Raw genomic sequence first — 27,449 nt, 5'->3', positions numbered from 1 at the left:
CACGACGATGGACGACTATGACGAGTTCGGCAATTATATAGGACCGTTGTCGGACTCTGCGTCGGAGGCTGGGGACGTAGAGGAGGTGCTGGAGGCGGTGAGTTCTCCTTCGCCCGACACGCCGCCGCCGGAAGGCCAGCTCATGCAGCTGGACGACGACGCGGCCAATGCAGTGGTGCTGCATGAAGACAAGGTATACTACCCCTCTGCACACGAAGTGTACGGAGAAGATGTAGAGACGATTGTGCAGGAAGAGGATACGCAACCGCTGACCCAGCCGATCATCGAGCCCGAAAAGGTGCGTGCGTTTGCTGTGGAAGAAGAAGGTCTGCCAGCGGTGCGCTACGACCGCACATTTATGCTCGACCTGATGCAGTTTCCCGAGATGGTGCGTAATGTTGCTGTAGTCGGGCACCTTGCGCATGGCAAGACTGGCCTGCTGGACATGCTCGTGGAGCAAACGCACCACATGCTCGTGGACGCGGACAAGCCGCAGAGGTACACAGACACGCACGTTTTGGAGCGCGAGCGTGGAATGACGATACGCTGCGGCCCACTGTCCATGGTGCTACAGGATACATGCGGAAAGAGCTATACAATCAACCTCATCGACACGCCCGGCCACCCCAACTTCCAGGACGAAGTCGCAGCGGCGCTGCACCTTGTCGACGGCGTTGTGCTCGTCGTGGACGTTGCAGAAGGCGTCATGTGCACGACCGAGTCGCTGATCCGGTTTTGCGTGCGCGAAAAGATCCCCATGACGCTTGTGCTCAACAAGCTGGATCGCCTGATCCTGGAGCTGCGCCTTCCGCCGCAGGAGGCCTACTTCAAGATCCGGCACACGATCGAAGCAGTGAATAGCACCGTCGGCAAGTACGACCAAAACCCTGCGCTTCGCTTCGACCCCGGGCGTGGAAATGTCGCATTTGCCAGCACACAGACTGGCTGGGTGTTTACGCTGCGCTCTTTTGCGCAGATGTACGCGCAAAGCGCGTCGCTCGACTCGGACGCATTCGCCGCGCGGCTATGGGGCAACATTTACTACCACGCCGAGACACGCACCTTTTCGCGCAAGGCGCCGTCGCCCGACGCGCCGCGCTCGTTTGTTCAGTTTATACTCGCGCCGCTGTACAAGCTCTACGCGCACGTCCTCTCCTCCGAAACCGCGTCGCTAAAAGCGCTCTTGAAACACCTGCGCATCTTTTTGCCACCCGCGGCATACAAGAGCGACGTGCGCCCATTGCTCCGCATGGTGATGCACCAGTTCTTTGGCGACGCGACGGGTCTCGTCGACCTGTTTGTCTCGCTGCCCAGTGCGTTGGCCGGCGCCGCGCGGCTCGCAGCCAAAGCGGTGCCGTCGCCTTCACGCGCCTACACAGCCGCAGCAGCGTGCGATGCACAAGGCCCTCTGGTCGTGCAAGTTACCAAGCTTTTCCCCACCAAGGACGCCGCGGCATTCCGCGCGTATGGGCGCGTTTTCAGCGGCACTATTTCCAGCGGCGATGCCGTGAAGGTGCTTGGCGCGACATTTACGCAGGACGACGAGGAAGACATGGTGTTGGAGCATGTAGACGACCTTTGGATCGCACACTCGCGCTATGTCATTCCCGCGCAGCGCATCCCCGCCGGAAACCTTGTCCTCCTCGGCGGCGTGAGCGCGTCGATTGTAAAAGGCGCCACGATTTGCGCGCAGACATTGCCGAGCAGCGATACCTACCTGCTCCGGCCCCCTGTGCAGCTCACCGAGAGCGTGCTCAAAGTCGCTGTCGAGCCGTTGAACCCCTCTGAGCTGCCGCGCATGCTCGATGGCCTGCGCAAGGTGAACAAGGCATACCCGCTGCTTGAGACGCGCGTCGAGGAGAGCGGCGAGCATACCATGCTCGGCACAGGCGAGCTGTACCTCGACACAGTCATGCACGACCTCCGCGTCCTCTACAGTGAAATCGAGATCAAGATCAGCGATCCGGTCGTCAAGCTATGCGAGACCGCCGTGGAGACGAGCGCCGTGCAGTGCTACGCCGTGACGCCAAACAAACGCAACAAACTCACCGTGATTGCAGAGCCGCTGGAAAGCGGAATCGCGGAGGATATCGAGCGCCACGCCATCGACGTGCATCTTCCTTTGCGGCAGCTCGCAAAAGTGTTCCAGGAGCGCTATGGCTGGGATGCACTCGCCGCGCGCAACATTTGGGCGTTTGGGCCCGACGTGCACGGGCCGAATATCTTTATAGACGATACGCTCCCAGACGAGGTCGACAAGAAACAACTCTACCTTGTCCGCGAATACATCAAGCAGGGATTCCAGTGGGCCACGCGCGAAGGCCCCTTGTGCGACGAACCGATCCGCGGGATCAAGTTCCGTCTTGTCCACGCAGAAATCGCTCAGGAGCCCATTCATCGTGGCGGCGGCCAGCTGATTCCGACTGCGCGCAGGGCATGCTATGCGGCGGCCCTGTTGGCCACACCGCGCCTTATGGAGCCCATCTTTTCAGCAGAGATCCAAGCGCCGCCAGAAGCGGTCAGTGCTGTGTATACTTTGCTTGCGCGCCGTCGTGGGCATGTTGTGCAGGATGTGCCCGAGGCAGGGACACCGCTGGTGACTGTCAAGGCGCTTTTGCCTGCCATGGACGCGAATGGATTCGAGACGGACTTGCGTGTGCTGACGCAGGGACAAGCGTTTGCATTGCAAATGTTTGACCACTGGAGTGTCGTGCCGGGCGATCCGCTGGATACGAGCATTGCGCTCCGCCCGCTGGAACCGGCGCCTGCATTGGGGCTTGCGCGCGATTTTGTGCTCAAGATGCGCCGCCGCAAAGGCCTGTCTGATACCATTGCTGTGAGCTCGTACTTGGAGCACGAGATGACTGTTGCACTTGCCCAAGCAGGACTGGATATTGTGCTGTGAGCGGAGGGATGGCGTGGTGGACGCTGCGGCGCGTGGACAAGTGTCGAAGCGCGCGCAGTATCGCTCGCTTGCATGTGCTGCCGCGCGCCGAGTGTCTTGGCGATTTCCGCACGGGCTTGGCGGGGTTACTTGCAGCTGCGCTGCTAGGTAGTACGCTCTACAAACGCACACATAGCCGCCGATGCCTATAATCACTACAGCAGCGACGAAAGTCGCAATGGCTTGCGCACCGCATTCGAGTAGCCCTCATGGTACCGATAAAACACACGCAGCTCCGCTGCCTTTTTCGCATCCTCGCCCTCCTCTCTCGGCGCATCCTGCACGGGCCGCCCAAAAAAATCATAGGTCATGAGCGCCTCCTTGATATGCTGCTTTGGCGGCGCCACGCCAAATTTGGGTGGGTGTGCAGGCGCAACGCTACGCCGTTTCTGGAGCTGTGCCTCGAGCGTGCGCTGGACATGCTGCCGGACGCCATGGCGCGGTGGCCCTACATCGCATCGCAGCTCTGTGCCCCACTCGCCAAAGCGATCGATACTCGGCTGCAGTGTATGCACCAGCAGCCCATCCTCTGTACGGTCCGGCGCAAAAGACAGGTTGTAGGCAAGCATCGTGTCGACTAGAGCATCCAGCGCGCCTTGCGATGCCTCCACTGCCTGCGGCGTATTCTGGCGTAAGGCTTGGCAATACGTACCACTTTCAAGTCGGGTGAGAGTATGCGCGTCCATGCAGGCGCCAGCTCGGTGGCGATGCTATCGCGGTTGTAAAACGCCAGTGCAGACGGCGGAAGGGTGGCCCGGACCGCGTCTACTGCCTCCTGCGTCTCGGAAAAGCGCACATGGTTCTATGGTGAGCGATATACAACGCACCTCGTAATCCGTGCGTGGCGGCTGCTCCGGGAGGGGATTCGCCATGTTGGCAAAGAGGTGGTGAAACGGGACAAATGCCCACGGCGCATAGGCCATCAGCTCAAACAAAGGCGAGCCGCTTCCCCAGACACGCAGAGCAATGCTCTGTGAAAAATGGAGCCAATCGTGCGCTTTTCTGTAGCGGTCCCAGCCCTGGTCCTGGACTCGCAGCTGCGGGTAATGCTCAAAGCACCCCAGCGCAAGCTTGTCGTACTCGGCAAAGCCAGTAAGCTCCTGCACCAGGGACTGGACGCGGTCCTGGGCTTGCGGCTTCGCCACGCCTCGCTGGCGCCGCGCGTGGAATTGCGCGCTGGTTTTGTCCACCGCGCAAAAGAGCTGCGCCCAGATGCGCTGCAAGGACACGACACTGTCCTTGATGCCGATGGTCGACTGCGCTACAGCGTCTTCCGTTACGCTGCTCGTTTGCGCACGCAAAAGTTCCAGTGCATGCAGGCACGCGCGGATATCGCCGTGCGTCAGCTCTGCAAGCAGAGATAATGAACGCGTATCCGCACGCAGCGTTTCCGCGGTGCAGATCTGAGAGAGGCGCCGCGCAAGCATCGGCGTGGTGGGGCGGCGGAACCGCAAAATCTTGGCGTGGGGGCGGAGGGGGCGGAGCGCCGCGGCGTACAGGTCGTTGCAGATGCAAAGAATCGGCCGCAGTTGCGGCTTGGCCTTGGACTTTTCGCTGCGTGCCTTGCCCCGCGTGGGGCCGCGGCCGCGCTCCACAAGACGCACGAGCGCACGCACGAACCCAGCGGCGTTCAGGCCGTCGGCTCGGCCGCCGCTGGCGCCGTCGATCTCGTCAATGACGACCATGGTCGGCTTGCCTTGCCCACGCAGGCTGTCTGATTCCAGCGCGACGCGAACACGCTCCTCGACATCGGCAGCGGTGCGTGCATCGCTGGCGTTCAGCTCATAGACGCGGTAGCCTGCTTGGTCCGCAATGACGTGTGCAAGCGTCGTTTTTCCCAGGCCGGGCGCGCCGGACACGAGAAGGACGCGCTCGTGCGGCCGTCCGTACTTGTCAGGCTCACGCTCGTCTTCTTCGTGCTTGTGGCGTGCAGCGCGCGGCGCAGAACGCTGGAATACGCACGGATCCCATTCTTTGAGCCACCGCAGCGCTTCGCGGTGGACACGATCGTCACCAAGGAGCTCTGCAAACTTTCCCGGCTTGTACTTGTCGACCCACATGACAGAACTTGGCTTTGCGCGTGCCGTGGCCGTGGATGTGGATGGGGTGGGAGGGAGGCGTGCGAGCATCGTTTCGAGGGGCTCGCGCAGGAACCGCGTATCGTCGCCAAACGCATGTGTGCGTGGAGTATAGCCCCGCGTGCGGCGGCGGCGGGGGATTGTGATGGACGCGCCGCTAGTGGTGACGGCGGCGATGGGATGGGCGGGGATGTACTTGGGTATGGCGGGCTCGGCGGCAGGAGGCGGGTCGACGATGCGAAAAGCCATCGTGCTTGGAGCGGAAATGGGATGCGCGGTGGTGGGCGCTGTCGGTGCTGTCGGTGCTGTCGGTGCCGTCGGTGCCGCTCCCTGTGCCGCTCCCTCTGCCGCTCCCTCTGCCGCTCCCTCTGCCGCTCCCTCTGCCGCTCCCTCTGCCGCTCCCTCTACCGCATGCCCTTCGCCGTCTTCGCCATGCTGCAACCCGTCGTCTCGCACACGCTCCGCCTCCCAGTCCAGCTGTGCCATGTCATCAAACGCGCGTGGTGGCGCCCACTCGCCTGCGATCTCCTCCTCCGCCGCAAGCAGCGCCTCCAGATCTTCCTCAGCATCAAATGCACGCTGCGAAGCGCGCATCATCGTAGCAGCACGCAAGTGCTTAGTCAGACACGCTCCACTTCCCTCGCATGCTCCTGGCGCGACGAGTTCCGCTGCGCCCGCTGCTGTACACTCCGCGCACATTTCACAGCATGGCAAAGAGAGACGCTGAACAGGTGGCACCGCGCAAGCGCAAGCGCACAGAAACGTCCGCATCACAAGCCGTGTCGCCTGCCGCGCCAAGCGGCGCCGACTATGTAGCGCCTCCATTTGTCCCACGCAACACGAGCGTGCCGGAAAAGCTCGAGTACACCAAGCGTGCTGAAGGCCACGTCCGTATTTGTATCTGGAACATCACCTCACTGAAAAGTTCCGATGCAAAAGGTCTTATGCGGTACATTGCTGCCGAAGATGCGGATATTGTCGTGCTGAGCGAGACCAAGGTGAATGCGCCGCCGGAGCATGCAGGCCTCAACGCTATGTACAAGTACCGCTACTGGGGAATCGCCGAGCGCAAAGGGTACGCAGGCGTCGCAGTCCTCTCGAAGTACAAACCGGACGCCGTGCACTACGGGCTCCCGGGCTTTGACGATCCAAGTTCGCGTGCGCGTGTGCTCACGCTCGAGTTCTCGAGTATTGTGCTGGTAGGCACGTATGCGGTGAATGCAGGAGAGGGTCTCAAACAGATGGAGACCAAGATGCGGTGGTTTACTGCGCTGGAAGCGTATCTACAGCAATACACGGCCAAGGGGCGCCATGTGGTGTGGGCCGGCGACTTGAACGTCGTGTGGGACGAGCGCGATTTGAGCGCCGCGCCGAAAAAGTGGGAGAAGGCTGCAGGGTACACGGCGCTGGAATGTAATGCACACCGCAAGCTCCTCGCGGCGAATAGAATGCAGGATGCGTGGCGTGTGTTGCATCCGGACGATGCAGGTGTGTTTAGCTACTATGGCTGGCGTGGAAATTGTCGTGTGCGCGGCGCGGGCTGGCGGCTCGACTCGTTTATGGTGTGTGTGTGTGTATGCTTACCGTAGGTATCCTCCGAGATGCTCTCGCGTGTGGCGGCGTGTGAAATCCGGCACGAGGTGTATGGTACGTGCGGAAAGTCTGACCATAGGCGCAAGCGATCATGTTCCGGTGGTGCGTAGAGACGTGACTTACGCAGATTGCCGATATCCAGGGCGCATTGTAGGTGCTGCGGATGCTGCGGATGCTGCGGGTGCTGCGGATGCTGGCATGCGGTGGTGTCGGGGCTTTTACAGGCGGTGCATGAAAAAAATGTCGTCGCACATCGGATCTGTAGCAGGCAGTGTATTCGCTGCTGTAGATTGTCTAGTTGTACCTCGCGCCTACCTGTCCCCTTAGCACTGGCCGTTGAAGCCACGCGGACGATCGCCGTGGCCGTGCGGGCGTCCATGTGCAGCATCGCCATGGCGCTTCTGCGAAGGATCGTGGCGTGCACTGCCCTCCTTCAACGCAGCAAGGTGCGAAGGAATCGCGTGGCTATCTGTCGCAAGCTGCTTCGTCATGGCGATAATGTCACCGAGCAGCGCAGCAACCATACTCTCCGTCATCGTGTCGCGCACAACCACACGCATAATCTGTACGTGCTGCAAGCTCGGCGAGAGCTCATAGTTCGGCACGATCCAGCCCTTAATGCGCAACAACACCTGGAGCCAGCGCTGCTGCAGCTTTGGGTTCTCGCGCGAAAACTCGTCGGTCCAGCGGAAAGCGACCGCAGGAAGGCCGGGCTTGAAGTTCGACGCATCCGTGTGCTGCGCCTTGCTCTTGCTCAAGGCCTTTTCGGCCTCGTCAGAGATGGGGCGGTGAATGTCAGAGACGACAAGAAACAAGCCACTAAGCTCCAGCGCACGCGAAAGGAGACGCGCATTCTGCAAGTTGTCGTTCATCGCGGCGGTATAGCCACTGCGGCCGAGGTTGATAAAGTTGTACATCTGGCCAAGCACTGGCGCGGCGGGCCGCGAAAAGTTGAGGCCAAACGAGTACTCAACACTGCCGAGATAGTGCAGCTCAAACACCAAGTCGCGTGGGACGAGATTCGCAGAGCGGAAAATAATCCAGCCGAGACCGGGGAAGACCATACCGAATTTGTGACCAGAGGCATTGATCGAGGCCACACGCGGGATCTCGAACGACCACTTGAAATCCGGCGTGGCAAACGGCGCGACAAAACCACCCGACGCGGCATCCACATGGATCGGCACGTCGATGCCCGTCTTTTCCTGGTACTCATCCAAAAGCTGGGCCATCTCCTCCACGGGCTCGTAATGCCCCGTGTAGGTCGAGCCCATGATCACAAGCACCGCGATGGTGTTTTCGTCAACCTTCTCCATCGCACGCTTCGGGCTCAGGCAGTAGTTGGTCGACTCGTCAATGTCGACAGGACGCTCTTCGACTTCCCAGTAGCGCGCAAACTTCTCCACAGCGACGTGGACGTTGGACCCAAACACAATGTTCGGGCCGGGCTTGTGCACGTCCTTGCCTTCCGCCTTCTGCTTTTCCTGCCAGCGGCGCTTGGCGGCAAGCAGACCTAGCATGATCGCCTCCGAGGAGCCGGTCGTCGCGGTGCCGAGTGCGGCCTTGCTGCGGTCGTCAGCGAGCTCGTGCTTGGGCGCCTTCCACAGGTTCGAGATGATCGAGATGCAGCGCGCGTGGATGGCCATCGTGGCAGGGTACTCGTCCTGGTCACACAGGTTAATTCCAAGCGTCTCAGACATGAGACGTTGCGCATTCTCGGGCATCCACGTCTGCACAAACGACGCCAGGTTGAGCGCCGGCTTGCCATCAAGAAGCAGCTCAGACTTCAGCAGCTCGTACGCCGCCGCCTCCGTAGTGCCCTCGTCGGGGATGGAGTACTTGGGCACGGGCTTGGTCGAGTAACGACCTGCGTGTGGCTGCGAGTAGTATGGAGAGAGAAAGTGCTCGCCTTGCGCGAGGCGCATAAGATCATGCTCCTCGCTTTGTGCCTTGTTCAGGATCGCATCCAAATCTATATTCAGCGAAAGAGTCATGATGGTGGGGCGGGGTAGATAGGATTCGCTTCGCGTGAATTCGCAAACAGATGCGGGCGAACGCGCCTGGCGTGAGTCCCGTGCAAATCCGCGCTCGAGCCACTTTACACAGACGGCTTATAACATTTCCATCACGTGAAATTCCCCAGGCCCCACGCTTTCGCTTCCTTGCACGATGCAGTGGGCGCGGTATGTGTGCTTCTTGCTTGCGCCATGTGCGCTCGCCGCGGCAGCGGATTCGCAAGTGCCCAGTAGCATGGCACCCGTGACGAAACCGACTACCTTGAGCAACGGACAGCCGGCGTGTGTGCAATTCGGAGACTGGTACGTCGCGCCATCACGCTCACCAAAGCACGACAAAAACAGGCGAGTCAATCAAAACAGAGATGCAGAACTCGCCCGTGACTAAGCCAGCGCCGCATAGCGTGCCAGACATTACGGACAAGTCTGCGTCCGCGGCGTACGCCAGCTCGCTCGCGCACGCCGCGGGCAGCAAAGGGTTTGCCGCGAACCCACAATCGGGCAACTCGACGCCTGTGCCGCCGCCGACGACTGTGCTGACCTCGATTGCGACACAGACGAAAGGGGCGGATGGCAAAGAGACGCCGACGACTGTGATAGCGGATGCGGCGGTGCGCCTTGCAGCGCAATCGCTGCCCGCTTCGCTTGTGCCGCTGTGCCTCGCGCTGGCACTTGCCATTGCGGGCGGTGCATTTGCACTCTGAACTGGCTACCATCGCGGCGCCATGCATGTATAGGGCGCGCTGGCAAGAGGTTTGCTGGACACGCGCGCAAGACCACGGCAACCAGTTGCCTCGTAACGTCGACATTGCTATAAATGTATATAGCGCACACTAAACGACGCAACGCCTATGGCGATCCGCTTAGTCAAAGAGACCAAAGCCCATGTCACCGTCAGACTCTTCTTCCTCCTCCTTCTTTTCCTCGGCGGCCGGCGCAGCCTCGCCACCGGCAGCAGCGGCAGGCGCGGCAGGCGCAGCGGCAGCAAAGGCATCGGGGTTGCGGATGCGCTCCTTGATTTGCTCAGAGCCGTCAAAGTCGTAGTCCGTGGCGATAGAGACGGCAAGGACCTTTTTGTACGCATTGACCACATTGTGCATGACCGAGCCAATGGTGGGGTGGTTGAGCGCGAGCGAGATGCAGGTGATCTGGTTGGCACCGCCCATGAAGCGCTTGAGCAAGTCCTCCTCCGAGAAGTCGAGCACGCTAGGCTCGAACACTTGGCCGTTGTCGAAGATCTGCTCAATGACCATACCGTAGGTGAACGGCGAAATGTTGAGCAAGTTCAAGAGCGTAGCCTCCGAAGTGCCGACACGGTCGCCAGCGTTGACGACCTTGACGTCGGATACAATCTCGATCGTACCACGCGCAATCTTGGTCGGGACACCGAGGGCCTGGAAGAAGGACGTCTTACCGGGCTCCATACCAGTGTTGCACGCATTCACGTAGATATCCGAAGGCGCATAGGCACCGGCACGCGCAGGCGCGGCAACACGGTTCTCGAGGATCTTGGCACGCACGTCCTTGAGGTCACCAGAGGTGAAGACAAATCCAATGTTGCCCCGGATGTGCGGCACAATCTTCTCGAGATCGGGGTGGTCGGCCACAATCTGGCGGAGCGCACGACGGACCATGGTGTTCTTGCCCATGATCACAACACCCTCACCGCGGAGCGACCGACGGATCTGGTGCATCTGCTGAGAGCTCACATTGTCGACGTTCACAATGAAAATCGAGGGGTAGCTATCAAACAGCTCAGAGATACGCGTAAACCAAGCCTCCTTCGAAGCACGAGTAATACCCATTGTTGCTAATCTAGTAAATTCGCTTAGTTGTTCGTTTGGCCCTTCCTAACACCACGCTTGCCGGGTTGAGAGGAACTTTAAAGGGATGGTGACAAACAAGCGCCTCGGTGCGGTTTTGCACAGATACTGTATTTCACGTGACTTGCTGCTACCACGTGGCAGCGCCAAGACGCCGCGCGGCACCTCGCGTGCCTTCTCATGCCATGGCGCGCGGCAAGGAGCTTGGCGTGGCGTGTTGCATGGGATGGGCATGGTACGACTATGCCGCGCGAGATGCAGTCCGTGCGGTGCGTGGCGTCGTACACGGTGGTACAGTCACGGGCGCTGCCAGGACTGCGTAGGGCACAAGATCGGCACGCGTTGCGCGCTCCGCTTGCGGATATGTACGCGCCCGATATGACGGTGCGTGTAAAGGGGACATCGTCGTCGTCGACATCGTCGTCGTCGCGGCAGCCCTCTTCTCTCCCTCCGCTATGGTCCAGCACGCTCCCTGCAACCACCATGGCATTCCTGATGCATACCACCGTCACAGCACTTGTACATGGCAATCCACTCTCTGTCGCATCGCGCGGCGCCCTCGATGCGCTCCAAGATACCCCCAGCGCCACGCCCCTCCAGCAAGAGGAACTCCAATGCCGCGCGCTCTTATACCTTCTCGCACACCCACGCCTCTCGCTTGCGCGGATCACCGAGCTTTGGTATCCCGACGGCGCATTCGACCCTTCGCTGCACCTTGTACTCACCGACGCCTCGCCTGCCGTGCGCAGACTCCAGCGTGCAGCGCTATACCGCTTCTTTACCGCACTGCTCCATGCCAACTGCTGGCTCGGCGCAGCGACGATCCTGCACGATGCACGCCTCCGCCCATCGCAGCCAAAACACCTGCTCGGCGCGCTACTTGGTGCAATGCCCGCATCCGAGTCGGACCGCGCCGCCCTCGCCACCGCCTGCAATGCCCTCGTCCTCCGCACCCACGGCCGTATGAGCGCGCCGATTTATACCGCAATGCTCGAGCGCCTTGCTGCACTGCACATGCACCGCGAAATAGACGTGTGGGTATCGTTCATCTCCATCGCCTCGCTCGATGGCCAGCTCCGGCGTGCTCTGCTTGCCAACATTGTGCATAACTTGACTGCACAAGGAGCGCATTCAGCGGCATGCACACTTGTATGCGCCTTGCCGGCCGCCGCATGTTCGCCGCGCATATACACAGCACTGCTTGGCCAGTACGCAGATGCATGGCTTGATGAGCAAGGGCGCGCGATCGGCAACTCACGCGCTGCTGCGCTATGGCAGGCGCTTCGTAGACATGGAGCACCGCGCCCCACGGCGTATCTCGCGCGCCTTGCATCCCACGCCCGCCACGCTCGTTCCATGCACGCAATCCGCGACCTGCGCATCATGCATAATACCCTGCGCCTTCCAGTACACGATCCCATCTGGTCGCGTGCATTGCTGTACACGACGCGTGCGATCCTTCGCTCCGGGAGGACGAGCTTGGGACTGCGCTACGTACGCCGCTACTTGCGCACGCACGCTTTGCCGCAGCCCGCTGCCTCGGCGCTGCTCAATGTATTCATAGCCCACTTGCTTGACGGCGTACCGCAGAGCGCGCTCTCGCATCCCTCGTGCATCGCCGCACTCGCCAAGCTCTACCGCGGCGTCGTGTTTGCCGGCTCCGGAGCACACGCACAGCCATGGCAAGCGCCGCTCTTGCCTGTGCGCAATATCCAGGCCATGCAGCCCGCCATGCTGCTCATGCTCGTGCATCACATCGTGCACCTCGCCGCTGCGTGCCGTGCAAGTGCGGATAATACCACCATCCTGCTCCTCGTGCGCGCCGCTGCGCAGTGGGACCAGCGCGTGGGCACGCGCGCTTTATGGCACATGGCATCGCTTGCACTTCCAGATAGCGACCCAGCAGAGCATGCTGCATCGCGTGCTGCACGAAGTGCACTCCTCCGCGCCCTTGCCGGCGCGTTTGTGCGGCGCCGCGACTGGCACAGTGTCCGCCGCGCCGTGGCCCTTGCGCGGTCGTTTCGAGCTCCACATCCCTCCCTGCCGACGTAGCCTCCACATAGCGCGCGCCGCGCCTTTTCTCTTGCCGCGCATGTCCTCATTCAAGGTGCGCCTACGTGTGCCGGGACCGCGAATCGCGGGGGACGGGGAGCGATCCGAGGCGGGTGAGCCGGTGCCGGGTGCGCCCCAAGAGTCCGACGCCCCGGCGACGCCCGCAAGTGGTACAGAGTACTCCTCGTCTCCCCCGGAGAAGAGCGCAAAAAAACTTGCAAAGCCACGCAAGACCAGCGGCCCGCCGAGCACCATCTCTTCCGTCGCTGCAAACCTGTCACTGGAGGAGATCGATGCGTTGCCGAGCGCCAAGCGGCGCAAGAGCCTCAAGACCCGCGGCGCGCCAGGGCCGGGCCGCGGCTGGCGCAAAGGCCTCTCGAAAGGGCAGAAGCCCGTGTACCGCTTGCCGGGCGATGTATCCACCGCAGATCTGCCGCACGATAGTGAATTTATGGCGGTGCATTCCACCACGCCAGCATCTTTTGCGCATATGGACGTGCCGGGCACGCGGAAGAAAGGCGCGAGCAAAGGGCTGTCGGCAAAGGGTATGGAGCGCGCGCCGCTGCCGAGCAGCCGCATGCGCGTCTCGCCAAACTCACCCGACGCCACCTTCAAGTACCCACGCATCCCCGATCTCCGGGACCAGATGCCGCTGCTGCCGCTGCCGCACATTCCCAACTTTATACCGCCGCTCACGCCGCTCCAGCGCACGATTACCAAGCCGCGGCACTGGCGAACAGGCACGCGTGAAATTCTCAGTTTGGGGGGGCGTGCATGGCGTGCGCCCACATGGCTGAGCGAGCCGCGCGCCAAGGACGAGGCGCAGGCAGACGCGCAGGCAGACGCGGACGAGGGGGACGAAGAGGCGTCTCTGCCCTCGTCAGACGCGGATGCTGTAGAGGCGTGAGGATGCTAGTAGGACATAATGATTGCTAGTACGGAGAAGCACTGCGATACAAGCCGCTTCGAAGCGTTTCCACATGTTTGGTGCTATGAACCATGCTAGCTTACAACTTTGGCTCAAACACGTCGTTCTCCCTTAGCTTCACAAGTGCATCCTTGCGGATAATCTCGCGGTTTTGACCCCATGCATTCTTGGCACAGCGCGAGCGCAGCTTGGTCGCAAGCTCGATCGCGGCCTTGAGCGTGCCTTCGGAGCCTCCACTGGCGACAATGTCGACGAATCCGTACGCGTGCGCCTCTTTGGCCGGGAAACGATGGCCTTCCAGCACCACCTTGCGCAGCACAGTCGGGTTGCTGATCACCGAATGAAGCATGCTCATCATCCCAGTAGGGATCGGTGCGCCAAACTCGATCTCGTTCATGCACATGTACCCGCGCTCGCCATTCTGCACGCGGTAGTCGTGCGCACAGGCCAGCGTAAAGCCCCCAGCAAACGCGTGCCCACCGATCGAAGCCACAGTCGGGATCGGCAGCGTGCTAAACTCGCGAAAGACGCGGTTCAGGTAGTCGTTGAAAAAGTTTGGATCGCCGATCGCGTTCAGCAAGTCCAGGCCGTTGGAGTAGATTTTGTTCTCCAGGAGCGAGGTAGTCACCAGGGCCGCGCCCATGTCCGTATCGTCTTCATCGACCCACTTCTCCCATTGTTTGCGGACATCCTGCAGTGCGGGGGAAATCCCTTCCACGAGAAACTCGTGCGTGAGACGGTTGTCCGGCGTCTGCTCGCCCATAAAATACATGATCCAAATGCGCGTGTCCGCATTAAAGTCGAGACGGACAAGCGGAGTGTTGCCTTCGATAGTGCAGTACGTCTTCGATGAAAGCGACATGATTTTGAAAGAGCTACGCTGGGCCGGCGCTGGTGCCGGCAACCCCATTCTCCCACGTGGCTAGTCCTGCATCGCCTCCGGGTCTGGCAGCCAGAGCGCGAGCTGTGCGCCGGCGGTGGCGAGCTGTGCGCACCGTGGATTGAACGCGACAACCCGCGCGACGCCTTCATGTCCGTTCAGCATCGCGCTTGGCTTTAGCGTGACCGGCGCACTGGGCGGTTTTTCAGGGATATGCCATACACATAGCTGGCCCGTAGCGGACGCTATTGTGAGCGCTGAAGAATACGTACCTGCAATCACCATGCGCCCATCGGGGGTCCATGAAAGCTCCTCGCCGCTGATTCCAGCTTGCGGGATCATGCCAATCGAGTGGCCCGGCGCGCGCTCGAGCCCCACATGCCCGACAAGCCGCCAAGCAAGATTTCCAGAGAAGGAGTCAATAATGTAGTGCACGTCTCCGCTTGTCCCAGCCAGAATCAGCTCGCCCGAGTTGTTGAAGCTCAGGTGTGTAAGCACAGGAATACGCGGTGGCATCGACACTTTCGAAAGTGCGTCGGTATCGTCGATCTTGCATGTCAGAAAGGGGCTCTGGTCAAACTTGCGCAAGTCGTACAGCAGCACCGCAGCGCGCTCGTTGAGCGCCACTGCAAAGACGGCACCGGAAGGATCGTATGCCACGACAGGGTGGCCCTGTACGTGCAGATTGCCCTGCGCCGAGGGACTGCGCAAATCCCAGAGACGCACGGCGTCGTCGACAGCGCCGCTGAGGAACGTGTCGTCGACCGGCGACATCTCCAGCGAAATCACACGCCGCTTGTGACCACGAAAGTACTGCAGGTACTTATTATCGTGCAAGGAGTGGTACCGAATCGTGTCTGGCGTCAGTTTCCTCACTACGTACCATCTTCTTTTGTCGATGCATACACAATCGCCGACGCACGGTGCGTAAAACGCGCAAGGTGCACGCCGTATTTCTTGCTGTACAACGTCCTTGCATGCCTGTTGTTAGCCGCGCGGTGCACGTACTTTCCCGTGCGGCAGTTGTACAGCTGGATCGTCTCGTCGTCCGACGCCGTCACACACAGCTCGCCGCGGTCGTCATAGTCCGCGCTTGTGACCTGCTTGTCCTGCTGGACATACTCGTGAAACACTTTCGCGGGTTTCACGCTCGCTACAAGACGCAAAGAGAGCGGCACTGTCGCCCCCCGCGCTTCGCTCATGGCCAATGCGCGATGAGAGGGAAAAAAAGTGGAGGAAAGGCTACGCTAGGAATTCGGCTATGGCTTCTTCGAACGGCGCACTGCGCGTGAGATAGTCGGGCACGCGCTCGCCAAATGCGGTATCCGGATGCTGCCGAGTGCGATCGGGGTATAGGGTGCACACTTCATTCGAAAGCTCGTGCAGGGATGGGCCAAGACGCGTGCTCAGCGGCGCGCGGCTCTTGACGCGCTGCGCACTGGCGCCTGAACTCGCACGCGCTTCGCCTGGTAGCAGCGTGTCGTACCGCTGCAATGTCGCGTGCGCTTCCGCAAGTAGCCGCTCCTGTAGCAAGGATAGGTGTTCAGTATATGCAACTTCGCTCTGGACGGCGCGGCCCTGCTCCTGTTCGCGTGCGGCTAGCATAGGTACAAGCCGTGCTACATTTACACGCTCCAGAGCGGCAATGCGGTTGAGATGGCGCCTCCGATCGCGCACGAGCGTTTCCTTCTCTTGGTGCCGAAGACGCTTTTCCATCCGTTCGGGCTTGGCGTGCCGCGCTCGGAAGGCCGCGTCGGACATGTCGTCCACTACCGCGGATGCGCCGCGCGTACGCGCAAGACTGGACGGCGCATTCGCCGGCTTGAAATCAGGCGTCTCGATGACCTGCAACGCGGCACAGGCGCGCGCTTTTTCTGGGTCCGAAAGGAACGCAAGGATGGCTTGGATGCGGTCGTCTTGCGCGGAATGCGATGTGGCTGTGCTCCCACTGAGGTGGAAAATGGTATCAGGCGCGAGAAACGGGGTCGCTGGGTGAGTCGTAGGGCGTACGTACGCGATGTTATAGCTTGCGGCGCGTCGAGTAGCATTGCAATGTCGCCTTCGGCGCCTGTCATAAGGCGCGACTCTTTGTGTGCATGCCGCAGAGACGGCCGTCGCTTGATTGGAGGCGCATGTGCAGATCTCTGCGCCGGCCCAGCATTGTCGCTCATACAAACAACGTGGTGCCTCGCACTACAACAGCCAAAGAAAATGCTTGCTTTGCGCACATTGGCCCTTTTTCTATTTTTATTTTTGTGCCAGCCGGCCTGACCTCCACACACTGCCATGCTGCGCTGCCATCGGCGAGGGTGCGGCACTGAATTCAACACGGGCATGGGGCCGTGCCGGTACCATCCCGGTGCGCCGGTATTCCATGAAGGACTTAAATCATGGTCCTGCTGCAAAGATCTGAACAAGCCCGTGATGGAATTTGACCAGTTCCTAGCTATCCAAGGGTGCGCGACCACACCAGCGCACACGACACAAAAACAGAGCCCCCCACCTTCTCAGCGGCCGGGGGGCAAGGTCGGTGGGCCAGAGCCAGGGGCAGAGCCAGGAGCAGCTACGAGTGAGCCCCAGCCACCCCCCAAAGAAAGCGCACCACAACCACTCAACCTGCTTTCGCACGGCAAAGCGCCCGCCGTCCCAAAACCTGCAGAAGCGGCGTGCGATCCAGATACACTGACGCATGTGGATTGTGGCGCGCGGTGTTCACGTACCGGATGCAACTATGTAGCGGATATGGACATGGAGCGCGACCGCGCGGGAGAATCGTGCATGTACCACCCCGGCGTCCCTGTCTTCCACGAGGGATCCAAAGGGTACACTTGCTGCAAGCCGCGTTCGCTGCACTTTTGCGACTTTTTGCAGATTGCGCCGTGCACACGCGCCGTGTGCGGCCATATGTTCAGCGCGCCGCCGCCCGCAAAACACGGCGCGGCGACTCACATTCGGATCGACCACTACGAGACGCCAGCGCATGTCCATGTGACGGTGTACGCAAAGAACATCGACCCTGCACAATCCCTAATCGTGTTTGAGCACGAGCATGTTGTGCTGTCGCTCTTGCTTGCGCCGATGGGCAGCATCACGGAGCCGCGGCGGTTTGATCGAACGCTGGAGCCATACGCGGCCATCGACCCCTCTGCGTCCACGTACACGATCGGAAAAATGAAACTGGATCTCGTCCTGCACAAAACACTCGCGGGACAGAGCTGGCCGGTGCTGGAGCGCAGTGATACCGTGTATGGGTACGGCGTCACGTTTGGACACGCCAAGTAGATTTATGTAGGTACAGCGTTACTTTTCTGGCATGGGATTGGCTGGCATGCCCATCTCTGCGCCATGCACAAGTTCTGTGTGAGGCGCCGCGCAATACGCACCTTGGATCGAGGACTCGAGGGCGTCGATCCGGTCCGCCATGTCGTTCACTATTGTCAGCAGGTCCAGCACGTACTCCGCACTTCCACTTGCTTGTTCCGCTCCTCTAAACGCGTCTCGACCTGAACAAGCAGCGACTCGACCCAGTCACCGAGCTGCCGCGGCGGCTGCGGCGTCGCTTCGCTCATGGCAGCCAAATGCGGGGGATGGCAAGTCGGTGTTGACTGCCACGTGCGTTTTTTTGCTTCTACTTCGCATGCATCGCTGCGCGGCACAAGCGACGCACAGCGCACGCCGTGCCTTCCATGCGGCTGCACGAAGCAACGCTGCGCACCAAGCACGACACGGCGCACATCGCACACGGCAACCCAAGCAGAGCCCCCGCGCGCCGCCACCATCCCTGCCTGCACCGACCCCTGTATCTGCGTGGGCGCATGCGCTGTTTCGCGCAGCAAGTCGAGTGCCCCCACAGGCCATCCAAAACATGCATGCTGAGTCTGGCACAGGCAAGCACCCCATCCTAAGCCAGCGCGCCACCTACCGCGCCATGACCCTTGATTTCCGCGCGCGTGCACAGCCCGTGCTGGGCGGCGAGCGTGCGCCGCTGACGCGCTACGCACCGCCGGTAGCGCTTGCACAAAGCACGCTGCTGAACACCGATACGACCGCTGCCATCCGCGAGAGCCGCGAGCAGTTGAAGAAAATGTACACGGCGCAAGTTGTGCGCGGCGATTATGGGCCGTACAAGCCGCGCGCCTCGCTGAGCGCATCGTTCCCTGCCGATGCGCCCAGCTCTGTGAGCCAAACAGCGCTGCTCGATGCCGACCAGGCGATGCACGCCAACACGTCGCTCCATCCCGCCGCGCGGCGTTTCGTGGTGCAGCAGATCGCCAAGCATCTAGGCATTGCTAGCTAGGGTATCTAGTCCATATCTTCTATATCCGCATCGAGATCCGTCTCATGCTGCGCACGCGCGATCGCGTCCAGTGCTGCAGCGGCGCTTTGCCGGTCTGCATGGGGAACCCAGCGCTGCGGCGGCAGCTGTACGCTGGTCGTGGTCGAAAAAGACGCGCGGTCGGCCCATTCCCCTGCACTGTGCAGCATCGCGGAGGAATCTGACGGTGCGAACGGGTCAGCAAAGCCCATCGCAAGGTGCCGCTGTATTTCATCCTCGTGGTGGCTCATCTCCTCCTCGAGCAGTGTGCGCTGCTTGCCGATCTGCACGATATCCTTCTCGCCGTACCGCACACGCTGCATTTTGGCGTGCTCGAACGCTTCCTCCCAGTCGCTCAGCTGGTCCGCATCGGCGCTGGTGCCGAGGGGAGGGAGGCCACGAAGGACGCGCAGGAGGCGCGCATTCTCGGCAACCTCGCCGCGCCACGGCAAATGCTCGCCGCGCGCGGCGCGGTGCGCTTCCTGGAAGATGCGCAGCTGCGTACGCAGCTCCGCGGTATGCTGGGTCGAGCCAGCGCGCGCAACCACATTGGTCGAGCGCAGCCAGCGCCGGTCCTCGGCTTGCTCGGCAAGGATGGAGGCGTGCCGCATATGCGCTTGCGGCGCATCGCTGGTAGGGCGAGAGTCTGCCGTACCGTCGTGCGTCGCGCCATGCTCGATATCATCGATATCGTCGGGAAAGTGCTCCCATGGCTCGTGACTGGTGGATCCGCGCTGGCTGCGATGGCGGCGCTCGCGTGTGACGGGCTGCGCCTGGAACGCCCACAACGTATGCACGCGTGGCATTACACGGTGGCGTTGGGCGCTGCACGGGAATTTTACGCCACATGGCCCATGCACCCGCGCGGTTCCGTCATTTGCATCCCACCATCATCATGTCTGCTCAAATTCCCTCTACTATGCAAGCCATCGTTGTCGAAGGCAAAGGCCAAGCTTCTATCAAGGAGGTGCCTACGCCGAAGCCTACTGATGGCCAGGTGCTTGTCAAGATCCACGACGTGGCCGTTAACCCCACTGACTGGAAGCACCTCGACTTTTTTGGCAAGGCCAATACGATCCTCGGCTCTGACTTTGCCGGCACGATCGTGGCCAAGGCTCCCGATGCCAACACCTCCCTCGAGATTGGCACGCGCGTGTTCAGCATGACCCACGGCGGCTTCTACGAAGGCGTCGGTGCCTATGCACAGTACCTTGCCGTGCATCCCAACGGCCTCTGCCCGCTGCCCAAGGAGCTCTCCGACGAGACTGCGGCGGGCCTGGGCATCGGCACCTACACGGCCATATTTGGTCTTTTCCAGAAAGAGCACCTGGCACTCCCCAAGCTCGACCCAAACACCAAGACGCTCCCGCCCGTCGACGAGTCGAAAAAGATTCTCGTCTGGTCCGGCGCTTCGAACGTCGGGCAGTACGTGATACAGCTTGCGCGCGCTTTGGGCATGTACGTCATTGCCACCGCCTCGCCCCGCAACCATGAATGGCTCAAGTCGCTCGGCGCCTCTGCGACGTACAACTATTCTGATAACGGCGTTGCTGAGCTGATCGGCAAGGAGCACCCTGGGATCTGCTATGCCTTTGATGCGTACTCGGAGAACAATTCTGCCACGCAGTGCCTTACTGCGATGGACCACAGCAAGCCGGGCCGCTACCTCAGCGTGCTCAACCCTGGCCCCGAGGAGCACAAGGCGAACCCCAACGTGCAGATGAGCTTTGTCCTCTTGTACACGCTCGATGGCCGCGAGTTGGACCTGTTCGGTCTCAAGCGCTCCAAGGAGCAATGCATGCAGGACGTGCGCTACTTTGGCGAGCTGAACGCCGAGGAGTATGTGCCGAAGCTGATTATGAACGGCATCCTGAAGCCCGCGCCGCTCCACCTGCTCAAGGGTGGTCTCAGCGCCGTGCACGAGGGCTTGGATCTCGTGCGCACGGGCAAAAACTCGGGCAAAAAGGTGGTGATCCCTTTGTAAACGCTCGCGTACGTGTCTATGACCAGGTAATGTCGCGCCCAAACAGCTGCGGGTTAGTAAAAGCACATTACGTACACCCCGCTTGATAAAGTCGAAGAGCACCAGCGTCCTGGTGCGGACAGAAACGAGCTCGGAAAGGTACACACTGCGCCATGCATACATGACAGCAAGGCCACCAAAGAATGTGTGGAACGGCCCCGGCAAAGGAAGATCGAATGCCGCGGCGTTTCCGAGGTACGCAATGCTGCCGAGGCTGTGGAAGCGGAACGGCTTGTAAATCTCGTCTTCGACATCGAAAAACGCAGCCAGTGCATCGCCTTCGCGCGGCTCTGGCAAGCGGTTCTCATTGTATAGCTTCCCATAGTAGTTCAGCTTGCGCCCAAGGTACTTGCCCTCCTGCGACGCGACTTGCGCGGTCGGTGGGAAACTCGTCAAGCTCTTGGACAGGTCGTGCAGCAGGGTGTGCAGCTCGTCGATGCTGATGCGCATATCATGGTTATGGTCATACTTCTCAAACAGCTTCTCCATGTGCCTCAACTGATGCGAAGTGATGGGGAACCGGTGTTCGATGCGATTGAGAAGGTACTTGAACTCAGCGACCGTCAGTTCTCCGTCATTGTCCCTGTCATAGGTGCTGAAATGCTTATCGAGGAACCCAATCATGTCATTATCAATAGTCGATGCGTCACCCAGAGCGTACACAGTTCCGCGCGGAGCGCCAAGCACACGCAGATGCGTGTCAACCACCAGTGCGTGTTTGTTGTGCTGCCTGGGAAGCGATTCGGCAAAGATGCGCGTAAAGTCTGCCATGCGGATGCCAGCGGACCAGATGGTAAGGCCCGACGGTATACTGCGCTCTTCCACCTCTCCCGTCATGGCGTTCTTGATTGTGTACACGACCGAGTCATCCTTCACTTCCTTGACGTACGAGTTGACAATGAGATCGATATTGTCTTTGCGGAAAACATTCTCGGCAAACTCCGAGATGGATTCCGAGTAGGTGTTCAAAATGTGGTTCCGGCTCTGGATCAAATGGATACTCGCGTACTTGGCCAGGTAGGCAGGAAACACGGAGCTCACATCTTCGGAGAGCAGGTCGACAATTTCCGCGGCAACTTCCACGCCCGTCGGTCCGCCGCCGCAGATGACAAACGAAAGGAGCCTGCGGCGTTCCTCCTCCGAGGTCGTCGGGAGCGCCGCGACTTCCAAGTTTTCTATCAGCTTCTTGCGCAGCACGTAGGCGTCGCGGATCGTCTTCAAAAATGTGCAGTGCTCCACGCCTGCGACGCGCGAGTTGGTAACGCTGCCAACGGCAATGACAAGCTTGTCGTACGGGACGTAGACCAGCTCGCCATGATTCTCGTCGGTCTTGTACTGCAAATCGCCGTCCCACTGCGTGGAAATCACCTCGACTTCCAGGAGGCCAGCAGCGTTCTGCGTCTTTTCCAGCGTCGCCATGTCGAGGTTCTCGGCAGCGTGCACCTTCACAGCGGCGCCCTGCATGTAGCTGCCACCACAGTAGGACAGCAGCTTGCGCAAGGACTCGGTAATGCTACGGAATCCAACCGTACCGACCGCGACAGCAGGCAAGAGGGGCGTGAACAAAAAGTAATTGTTCGGACTGACCAGCACCACATCGTACACGTCGGGCTCCAATTTTGAAAGCAGGCCGACGGCAGCCCAGCCGCCCCCCACAATCACAAGCCGCTGCTTGCGGCGGGGCTTGCCATCGCTACCGAGCGCCACATTTTCGTCGGGCGCATCATCGTCCGACGCGGCGGGGCCAAGCACCGGAAGATTGTCAGGACCGCCGCGCTGCATGCTGGAAAACCTGGGCTTGATTTCGTCGCTCGAAGGCATATGCTTGTAAGTCATCGAGTCGTACACCATCAGACCACCCAGAATGGCAATGATGGAAAAGACGATCGAGCCTGCTCCGTAGACGGGGTACCGCACAAGGCGCGTCGACCACAACGAGCGGCCGATTTGGCGCAAGGAGTGGTTGGGGGCACTTGTATGAAAGTGCTGGTGTGGAATCATGATGCGAGTAAGGCGAGGGTGGGCCATTCCAGGCTGGAAGCCATGCGCGGAAACTCGCTTCACATAGGCACGCAACATGGCAAAATCAGTCGGTAGGGAAGCGACGTGCCTTACAGGGCGGCTATTTATGCATACCTCCACTACGGACGGGCCCAAACTTTTGTTAAAGTGGGGGTCGGCTTGGCAATGGCGGTGCGCTTTGGAGGCGGGGCGGAATGGGCGCTGGGGCTCTCTGGGGATTTGCGAGAGGGGGTATGTGACTCGCGGGCTCTTGCGGCGCCGCGTCGAATATAGCGACAGGCTGTGGGCGCTGCGGAAGCGCTGGCGTGCGCGTGAATGGATTTCCCGGCGCGCCTCGATGCGGAACGATCGCGTGTGCAGAATTCCACCACTGCTGCGCGGCATTCGACGGCGGCGGAAGCGCATTTCCAAACTTCGTCTCGGTCGTCAGCAGCACTTCGCGATGGATTGCGGCGCGGCGATGCGCATCGACGACCGGGGCGTCGAAACCAAGCAGCACATACACAGGCCGATGGTCACTCCACCGCACCTCGACGCGGCCATACTGCAGTATATCAACGTCACCGGCGCCCTCCGCGCTCTTGCACAAGATACGGTCGGTCCATGCCGGCGCGCGGTACTTTTCCGAGGAGTCGTACACGTCCGTATCCAAGTCGTACTTGTACGTCGGTGCAAAGTCGAGAGGCCCCTCTTTGTACCCTGCAAATGCGAGTCCTGCGCGCTGTGCATGAAGAAGCTGGTCGTGCGAGCGCAGAGTCTCCAGTGCACGGCTGTCCGCCGCTCCCATCTCGCCCACCATCGCACGCACTTGCTCGCTCGTGAGCCGGTCCAGGCGATAGTTCAAGTCGCCCGCCCAGAACACATGGTCGTGTCCAAGAGCGGTCTTGCCGCGCATAAACTGCAGGCCGCTCTCAATCGCACCAAATTCGCTGTTCCGCTCTTCTACATTCGTAGCGCCTGCGGCCAGGTGTGTGCCGATAATGCACAGGCTCATCTCGTGCACGTCGAGCCGCACGCCAACGCCTCCTTTGTTCCCTGTCATGCCGCGGAAACCGGTTTTTCTGGTCGATGCCTCGATATTGCGCACATCCGGCAAAAGCGACTGGCGTGTGAAGAGCAGCACCGCCGTGGCAAAGAGCAGTTCGTGCCGCAGCACGACAAACGCGTCTTGCACACGCGCATTCAACGCGTCGAGCACCGCGCTCACCCACACCTGCAGCGGCTCTGTCGCCGACGAGAGCATCCCTTGTGCGGAGAGCGGCACGATCTCCTGCAGCACAACACACACAAACTCTGCGTCCTGTGCAGGGGCAAGCCATGCGTCGAGGGATGAGCCGGGCGTGCGTGCATTTGCATTATAGGTGGTGAGAAACATGCGCATGGGTTTTGGCGAGGTGTATTCGTGCTTCCGAGCGGCCATCGCCACGTCGACCTGCTCGTAAAAGGGGTCGTACAGCTGGACGGGCGCCTCGTCTGCACGGCCGCCCACGAGCGTATCGATGGCCTGCTGCTTGGCGCGGTCCTGGAAGTTGTTCATGTACATACGACTTGCGCTTTTTGCCGCATCACTGAGCAGCCCCGCAAAGGATTTCTTGGCCCCGCGCGTGAACCCAGAGTTTAGGGAGCCTGTCCCGGTGCTGATCTGCGAGAGTGCATCGCCATTTTCGGCCCACAGGTGGCCATGCGCGCGCCACAAGGCATCGTGCTGTGCCGGCGCTTGCTGCAGCTGCTCCAGTGCGGGGTCGCGTGCGTCGCATCGCACGAGAAAGTTGCGCAGCGCCGTCTGCGAAAGGCATCCCTGCACCACATTCGTCCGGTCAAGGCAGTCGAAGCAGTTAACACGAAACACACCAAATTGCTGGTACACGCTGCGTTTTTTACGCAGATCCAGCAAGGTGTACATGTCAACCTGCTGCTGCTTCTGTACATTGTTCAGTCTGCCAAGCTCTGCGCGCGCGCCGTCGAGGCCGCCGGCAGACTTGGCGATTGCGTGGAGATCAAAATTGTAGTAGCGCAGCTCGGGATGCTGTACGCGCAGTTTGTCCACAAAACGCACATACGCACTGCTCAGCTGCGTCTCCGCATCGCGCGTGCCGAGCAGATCGAGCACAAAGACGTGGCCGAATTCCTCGAGCAGCTGCTCCAGGTGCTTGTTGAATGCAGGCTGCACCGCAGCGTCGGAACGCGTGATCTGGATGCGTGCATTGAGCGCTTGGAGACCCTGCTGCTCCCAATATATCGGCACGGAGCCACGCAGTTGGACATAACTATACACAAGGTCCCCACACACAAGCACCGTCTCTGTCTCGGCAAAGTTGGCCGCGTTGCCCTGGTCGTCGATGCCGCGTGCATTGAAGCGCGTCCCAGCGCGCCGCGCACTCAGGCGGCTGATGACTGCGAGCGTCGCCGTGCCTGTGCCGTAGGACACGGGCTGCGTGCCGACAAATCCATGGATCGTGAGCAAGAACATGGACGCCTTGTCCAGCTCGGCACGCGCAGTCGCGTCGAGCCTTGTGCGGTACTGCAAGAGGGGCTCCATCATGTACGCATTCCACGCATACATCGAGTCAAAGCGCAGCGTGCGCTCTTCTGTTTTGGACTGGAAGCGCTGCGTGAGATCAAACGCACCGCGCTCCGCAAAGTAGAAATTGCCGCTCGTCAGGTACTTTTGCATCGCATCACACGCTTCCTCAGACGCACTGCGTGTACCGAGATTAGGGGTATCGAAAGCGTCGGTGTGGGCCCTGTTCAGGCACAGAAACGCGACTCCATGCACGCGCCATACCGTTTGGTGCTCGGACACCGCGCCGACACGGTCCGCACTCGATACAGCGACAAGAAACGTATCTAGATGAGTTTTATCGAAAGCGTACCTTTCTGCACATTCAGCAGGCCTAGCAAACCGTGCAGCGGGCTACGTTGCGACGTGAGCCGTACGTGCTGGCTCCATTCCAAATCACGCGCACGCAGCATGGTGAGCGTGCACCGCCCATCCGCCACCGCGAACGCAAGCACGATCTCATCATTCCCGGTACTCGCGGAGGGATCGTACCGCGATACCAAGAGCGTCCGCTGTCGCGCACTGGCCTCGGCCAGCCAGACGTGCATGCTAGAACACTGCCGCGCCGCGCCGCGCGTTAGTCAGCCCCCTCCTCTCCTTTCCCCCAACACGTGGCCTGGCCCAAGCGACGCGTCGCTTCCTTTATGCACGCGTACGAGGACGCCACCGGCGAGCCGAGTGCGCGCGTCGCTGTATACCGCGCGCCAAACAGCCGTGCGTATGGTACGTACACATGCCATGTTTATGCAGCCGCGCCGCCGCCCGAAAACGACGACTTTGAGCCTACCACGGCCGAGCTGACGACTGCGTATGCAAACGCACTTTCCCAGCGGCACGGGCCGAACGCGCCGCTGATGACGAGTGCAATGCGTGCGAAGCGCGATGCCGAGGTGCAGCAGCACAAGAAAAAGTTTGACTCGGTGCGTATCCGCGTGCGCTTTGCGGATCGGACACAGCTGGAGAAAGTGTTTCCGCACAGTGCTACGATACTCCACGTGTACGAGCTCGTGGACTGTGCATTGGAGGCAGAGTGTGGACACGACTATGTGCTATTCCAGTCGCCACCGAAGCGCGATTACCTGCGCACGGATCCCGCACTGCGTACCACGACACTCGGCGAGCTTGGATTCGCGCCGGGCGCGGTGCTTGGGATCCGGTGGCCAGATGCTAGCCGGAATGGTGCGTACGATGCGCTACTGACAACTGCTACCGATGCGCCTGCGCCGCTCCTCCCGCACCTGCTTGCCAAAGCACGCGACATGCCTTCCGCGCCCTCATTTTCCGGCGCACAAATACCATCCGTGCGCGGCTCGGACGAGCATACAGACACGCGCGTACCCAGTGACAAGCGCAAACTGCCCAAGGTACATACTCCGCACGCTCACCGCAGTGGTTCAAGGGCACGCGCGGAGTATAGTCACGTGATCCATTCTTCTAGCGCCCGTAGCGACCCGCGATTTGTCATGCAAAGTACGCTCCTCCGTTTTGCGTGCGTTCACCATGGCCTTTTCCAATTTTGTGTACAACGTCTTTGCGCAACGTAACTCGATTTTGTATGTATTTGGGATTGGCGATGTGGAGTAGGTACTGACTCCATGTGCTTGTGCGGCGCGCTTGCGTGGGTATTTGTATGCTAGTGTCGGTACGATTCTCTCGGGTGCTTTCTTGTTCGGTATCGGGTTCGACACCGCTACACAGACTTGGTGGGACAGGCACAACTACCCCGTACGTTGGACTGAAAATTGCGGTGATGGGTGCTGACTAGGGTTGCGTGGGTGCATGCCGCTGTACAGAAGCAATGGAAGGATATTCGCTCCAAGGTACGTGCGGCTTGTCAGGGGCATTGGCTAATTGGTTCAGTATATTGAGGATGGCAACGACGATAATGACGATGAGTAGATTGTCGTTGCATGAGCATGTGCTTTGCACAGTGCCTTGCATTTTATGCTGCAATGGAACCTTTTTATCCTGTTGCTGTGGACAGCTATTCACAACACTGTGCTGTTCTTACGTATCCAACTCGATAGCGACGCATGAGCGGGGGGAGGGTACGTTGGGAAGAAAAAAAAAGAGAAGGCGGGGCGTGCGTGCGGCGATGCATGTCGACGATCGCCAAGCGTCTCTCACACTACTCTCCGACTCCCCATCGCACTCCCGCCACACTGCGCTTTCCACCACCCCCTACGCTACGCTCTGCACACCCCCTCGCACGCTAC

The 27,449-nt window shown here is 60.5% G+C and overlaps 18 protein-coding genes across 18 annotated transcripts; 9 read left to right on the top strand and 9 right to left on the bottom strand.

The window, feature by feature from the left end:
• Window positions 1-7: 7 nt before the first annotated feature.
• Window positions 8-2,905, top strand: MVES1_003448 (uncharacterized protein; the record flags this gene model as incomplete). The annotated part of the gene is made up of 1 exon (XM_056208265.1): window positions 8-2,905. The coding sequence occupies one exon, from the start codon at window positions 8-10 to the stop codon at window positions 2,903-2,905; it is 2,898 nt and encodes a 965-aa protein (XP_056064240.1).
• A 194-nt stretch (window positions 2,906-3,099) lies between these two features.
• Window positions 3,100-5,619, bottom strand: ctf18 (Chromosome transmission fidelity protein 18; the record flags this gene model as incomplete). Its single annotated transcript, XM_056208264.1, has 3 exons — window positions 3,100-3,570; window positions 3,597-3,746; window positions 3,772-5,619. The coding sequence occupies 3 exons, from the start codon at window positions 5,617-5,619 to the stop codon at window positions 3,100-3,102; spliced, it is 2,469 nt and encodes an 822-aa protein (XP_056064239.1).
• Window positions 5,620-5,729: 110 nt separating this feature from the next.
• Window positions 5,730-6,769, top strand: MVES1_003446 (DNA-(apurinic or apyrimidinic site) lyase; the record flags this gene model as incomplete). Its single annotated transcript, XM_056208263.1, has 4 exons — window positions 5,730-6,584; window positions 6,612-6,669; window positions 6,695-6,717; window positions 6,743-6,769. 4 exons carry the CDS (start codon window positions 5,730-5,732, stop codon window positions 6,767-6,769), a joined length of 963 nt encoding a protein of 320 aa, XP_056064238.1.
• Window positions 6,770-6,938: 169 nt separating this feature from the next.
• Window positions 6,939-8,609, bottom strand: GAD1 (glutamate decarboxylase; the record flags this gene model as incomplete). The annotated part of the gene is made up of 1 exon (XM_056208262.1): window positions 6,939-8,609. One exon carries the CDS (start codon window positions 8,607-8,609, stop codon window positions 6,939-6,941), a length of 1,671 nt encoding a protein of 556 aa, XP_056064237.1.
• Window positions 8,610-8,784: 175 nt separating this feature from the next.
• On the top strand, window positions 8,785-9,334 carry MVES1_003444 (uncharacterized protein; the record flags this gene model as incomplete). Its single annotated transcript, XM_056208261.1, has 2 exons — window positions 8,785-8,933; window positions 8,962-9,334. The coding sequence occupies 2 exons, from the start codon at window positions 8,785-8,787 to the stop codon at window positions 9,332-9,334; spliced, it is 522 nt and encodes a 173-aa protein (XP_056064236.1).
• A 159-nt stretch (window positions 9,335-9,493) lies between these two features.
• RPP0 (ribosomal protein P0 (A0) (L10E)) lies at window positions 9,494-10,435 on the bottom strand (the record flags this gene model as incomplete). Its single annotated transcript, XM_056208260.1, has 1 exon — window positions 9,494-10,435. One exon carries the CDS (start codon window positions 10,433-10,435, stop codon window positions 9,494-9,496), a length of 942 nt encoding a protein of 313 aa, XP_056064235.1.
• A 501-nt stretch (window positions 10,436-10,936) lies between these two features.
• MVES1_003442 (uncharacterized protein) lies at window positions 10,937-12,505 on the top strand (the record flags this gene model as incomplete). The annotated part of the gene is made up of 1 exon (XM_056208259.1): window positions 10,937-12,505. One exon carries the CDS (start codon window positions 10,937-10,939, stop codon window positions 12,503-12,505), a length of 1,569 nt encoding a protein of 522 aa, XP_056064234.1.
• Window positions 12,506-12,545: 40 nt separating this feature from the next.
• Window positions 12,546-13,412, top strand: MVES1_003441 (uncharacterized protein; the record flags this gene model as incomplete). Its single annotated transcript, XM_056208258.1, has 1 exon — window positions 12,546-13,412. One exon carries the CDS (start codon window positions 12,546-12,548, stop codon window positions 13,410-13,412), a length of 867 nt encoding a protein of 288 aa, XP_056064233.1.
• Window positions 13,413-13,512: 100 nt separating this feature from the next.
• Window positions 13,513-14,295, bottom strand: MVES1_003440 (uncharacterized protein; the record flags this gene model as incomplete). The annotated part of the gene is made up of 1 exon (XM_056208257.1): window positions 13,513-14,295. One exon carries the CDS (start codon window positions 14,293-14,295, stop codon window positions 13,513-13,515), a length of 783 nt encoding a protein of 260 aa, XP_056064232.1.
• Window positions 14,296-14,355: 60 nt separating this feature from the next.
• MVES1_003439 (uncharacterized protein) lies at window positions 14,356-15,515 on the bottom strand (the record flags this gene model as incomplete). The annotated part of the gene is made up of 2 exons (XM_056208256.1): window positions 14,356-15,170; window positions 15,197-15,515. 2 exons carry the CDS (start codon window positions 15,513-15,515, stop codon window positions 14,356-14,358), a joined length of 1,134 nt encoding a protein of 377 aa, XP_056064231.1.
• A 40-nt stretch (window positions 15,516-15,555) lies between these two features.
• On the bottom strand, window positions 15,556-16,388 carry MVES1_003438 (uncharacterized protein; the record flags this gene model as incomplete). The annotated part of the gene is made up of 2 exons (XM_056208255.1): window positions 15,556-16,301; window positions 16,328-16,388. The coding sequence occupies 2 exons, from the start codon at window positions 16,386-16,388 to the stop codon at window positions 15,556-15,558; spliced, it is 807 nt and encodes a 268-aa protein (XP_056064230.1).
• Window positions 16,389-16,599: 211 nt separating this feature from the next.
• On the top strand, window positions 16,600-17,595 carry MVES1_003437 (uncharacterized protein; the record flags this gene model as incomplete). The annotated part of the gene is made up of 1 exon (XM_056208254.1): window positions 16,600-17,595. The coding sequence occupies one exon, from the start codon at window positions 16,600-16,602 to the stop codon at window positions 17,593-17,595; it is 996 nt and encodes a 331-aa protein (XP_056064229.1).
• Window positions 17,596-18,178: 583 nt separating this feature from the next.
• MVES1_003436 (uncharacterized protein) lies at window positions 18,179-18,610 on the top strand (the record flags this gene model as incomplete). Its single annotated transcript, XM_056208253.1, has 1 exon — window positions 18,179-18,610. The coding sequence occupies one exon, from the start codon at window positions 18,179-18,181 to the stop codon at window positions 18,608-18,610; it is 432 nt and encodes a 143-aa protein (XP_056064228.1).
• Window positions 18,611-18,615: 5 nt separating this feature from the next.
• Window positions 18,616-19,434, bottom strand: ARC35_2 (Arp complex subunit; the record flags this gene model as incomplete). Its single annotated transcript, XM_056208252.1, has 1 exon — window positions 18,616-19,434. The coding sequence occupies one exon, from the start codon at window positions 19,432-19,434 to the stop codon at window positions 18,616-18,618; it is 819 nt and encodes a 272-aa protein (XP_056064227.1).
• A 41-nt stretch (window positions 19,435-19,475) lies between these two features.
• On the top strand, window positions 19,476-20,612 carry MVES1_003434 (uncharacterized protein; the record flags this gene model as incomplete). Its single annotated transcript, XM_056208251.1, has 1 exon — window positions 19,476-20,612. The coding sequence occupies one exon, from the start codon at window positions 19,476-19,478 to the stop codon at window positions 20,610-20,612; it is 1,137 nt and encodes a 378-aa protein (XP_056064226.1).
• A 67-nt stretch (window positions 20,613-20,679) lies between these two features.
• MVES1_003433 (uncharacterized protein) lies at window positions 20,680-22,730 on the bottom strand (the record flags this gene model as incomplete). Its single annotated transcript, XM_056208250.1, has 2 exons — window positions 20,680-20,693; window positions 20,759-22,730. 2 exons carry the CDS (start codon window positions 22,728-22,730, stop codon window positions 20,680-20,682), a joined length of 1,986 nt encoding a protein of 661 aa, XP_056064225.1.
• Window positions 22,731-22,815: 85 nt separating this feature from the next.
• Window positions 22,816-25,781, bottom strand: MVES1_003432 (phosphoinositide 5-phosphatase; the record flags this gene model as incomplete). The annotated part of the gene is made up of 2 exons (XM_056208249.1): window positions 22,816-25,520; window positions 25,547-25,781. The coding sequence occupies 2 exons, from the start codon at window positions 25,779-25,781 to the stop codon at window positions 22,816-22,818; spliced, it is 2,940 nt and encodes a 979-aa protein (XP_056064224.1).
• A 96-nt stretch (window positions 25,782-25,877) lies between these two features.
• On the top strand, window positions 25,878-27,132 carry MVES1_003431 (uncharacterized protein; the record flags this gene model as incomplete). The annotated part of the gene is made up of 5 exons (XM_056208248.1): window positions 25,878-26,625; window positions 26,705-26,813; window positions 26,871-26,958; window positions 27,027-27,053; window positions 27,094-27,132. The coding sequence occupies 5 exons, from the start codon at window positions 25,878-25,880 to the stop codon at window positions 27,130-27,132; spliced, it is 1,011 nt and encodes a 336-aa protein (XP_056064223.1).
• Window positions 27,133-27,449: the final 317 nt, after the last annotated feature.

Source organism: Malassezia vespertilionis, chromosome 7 (genome assembly GCF_029542925.1).
Source record: "Malassezia vespertilionis chromosome 7, complete sequence".
NCBI lineage: Eukaryota > Fungi > Basidiomycota > Malasseziomycetes > Malasseziales > Malasseziaceae > Malassezia > Malassezia vespertilionis.
Note: the sequence above shows the minus strand (reverse complement) of the source record. Positions and strands in the feature narration are given on the sequence as shown.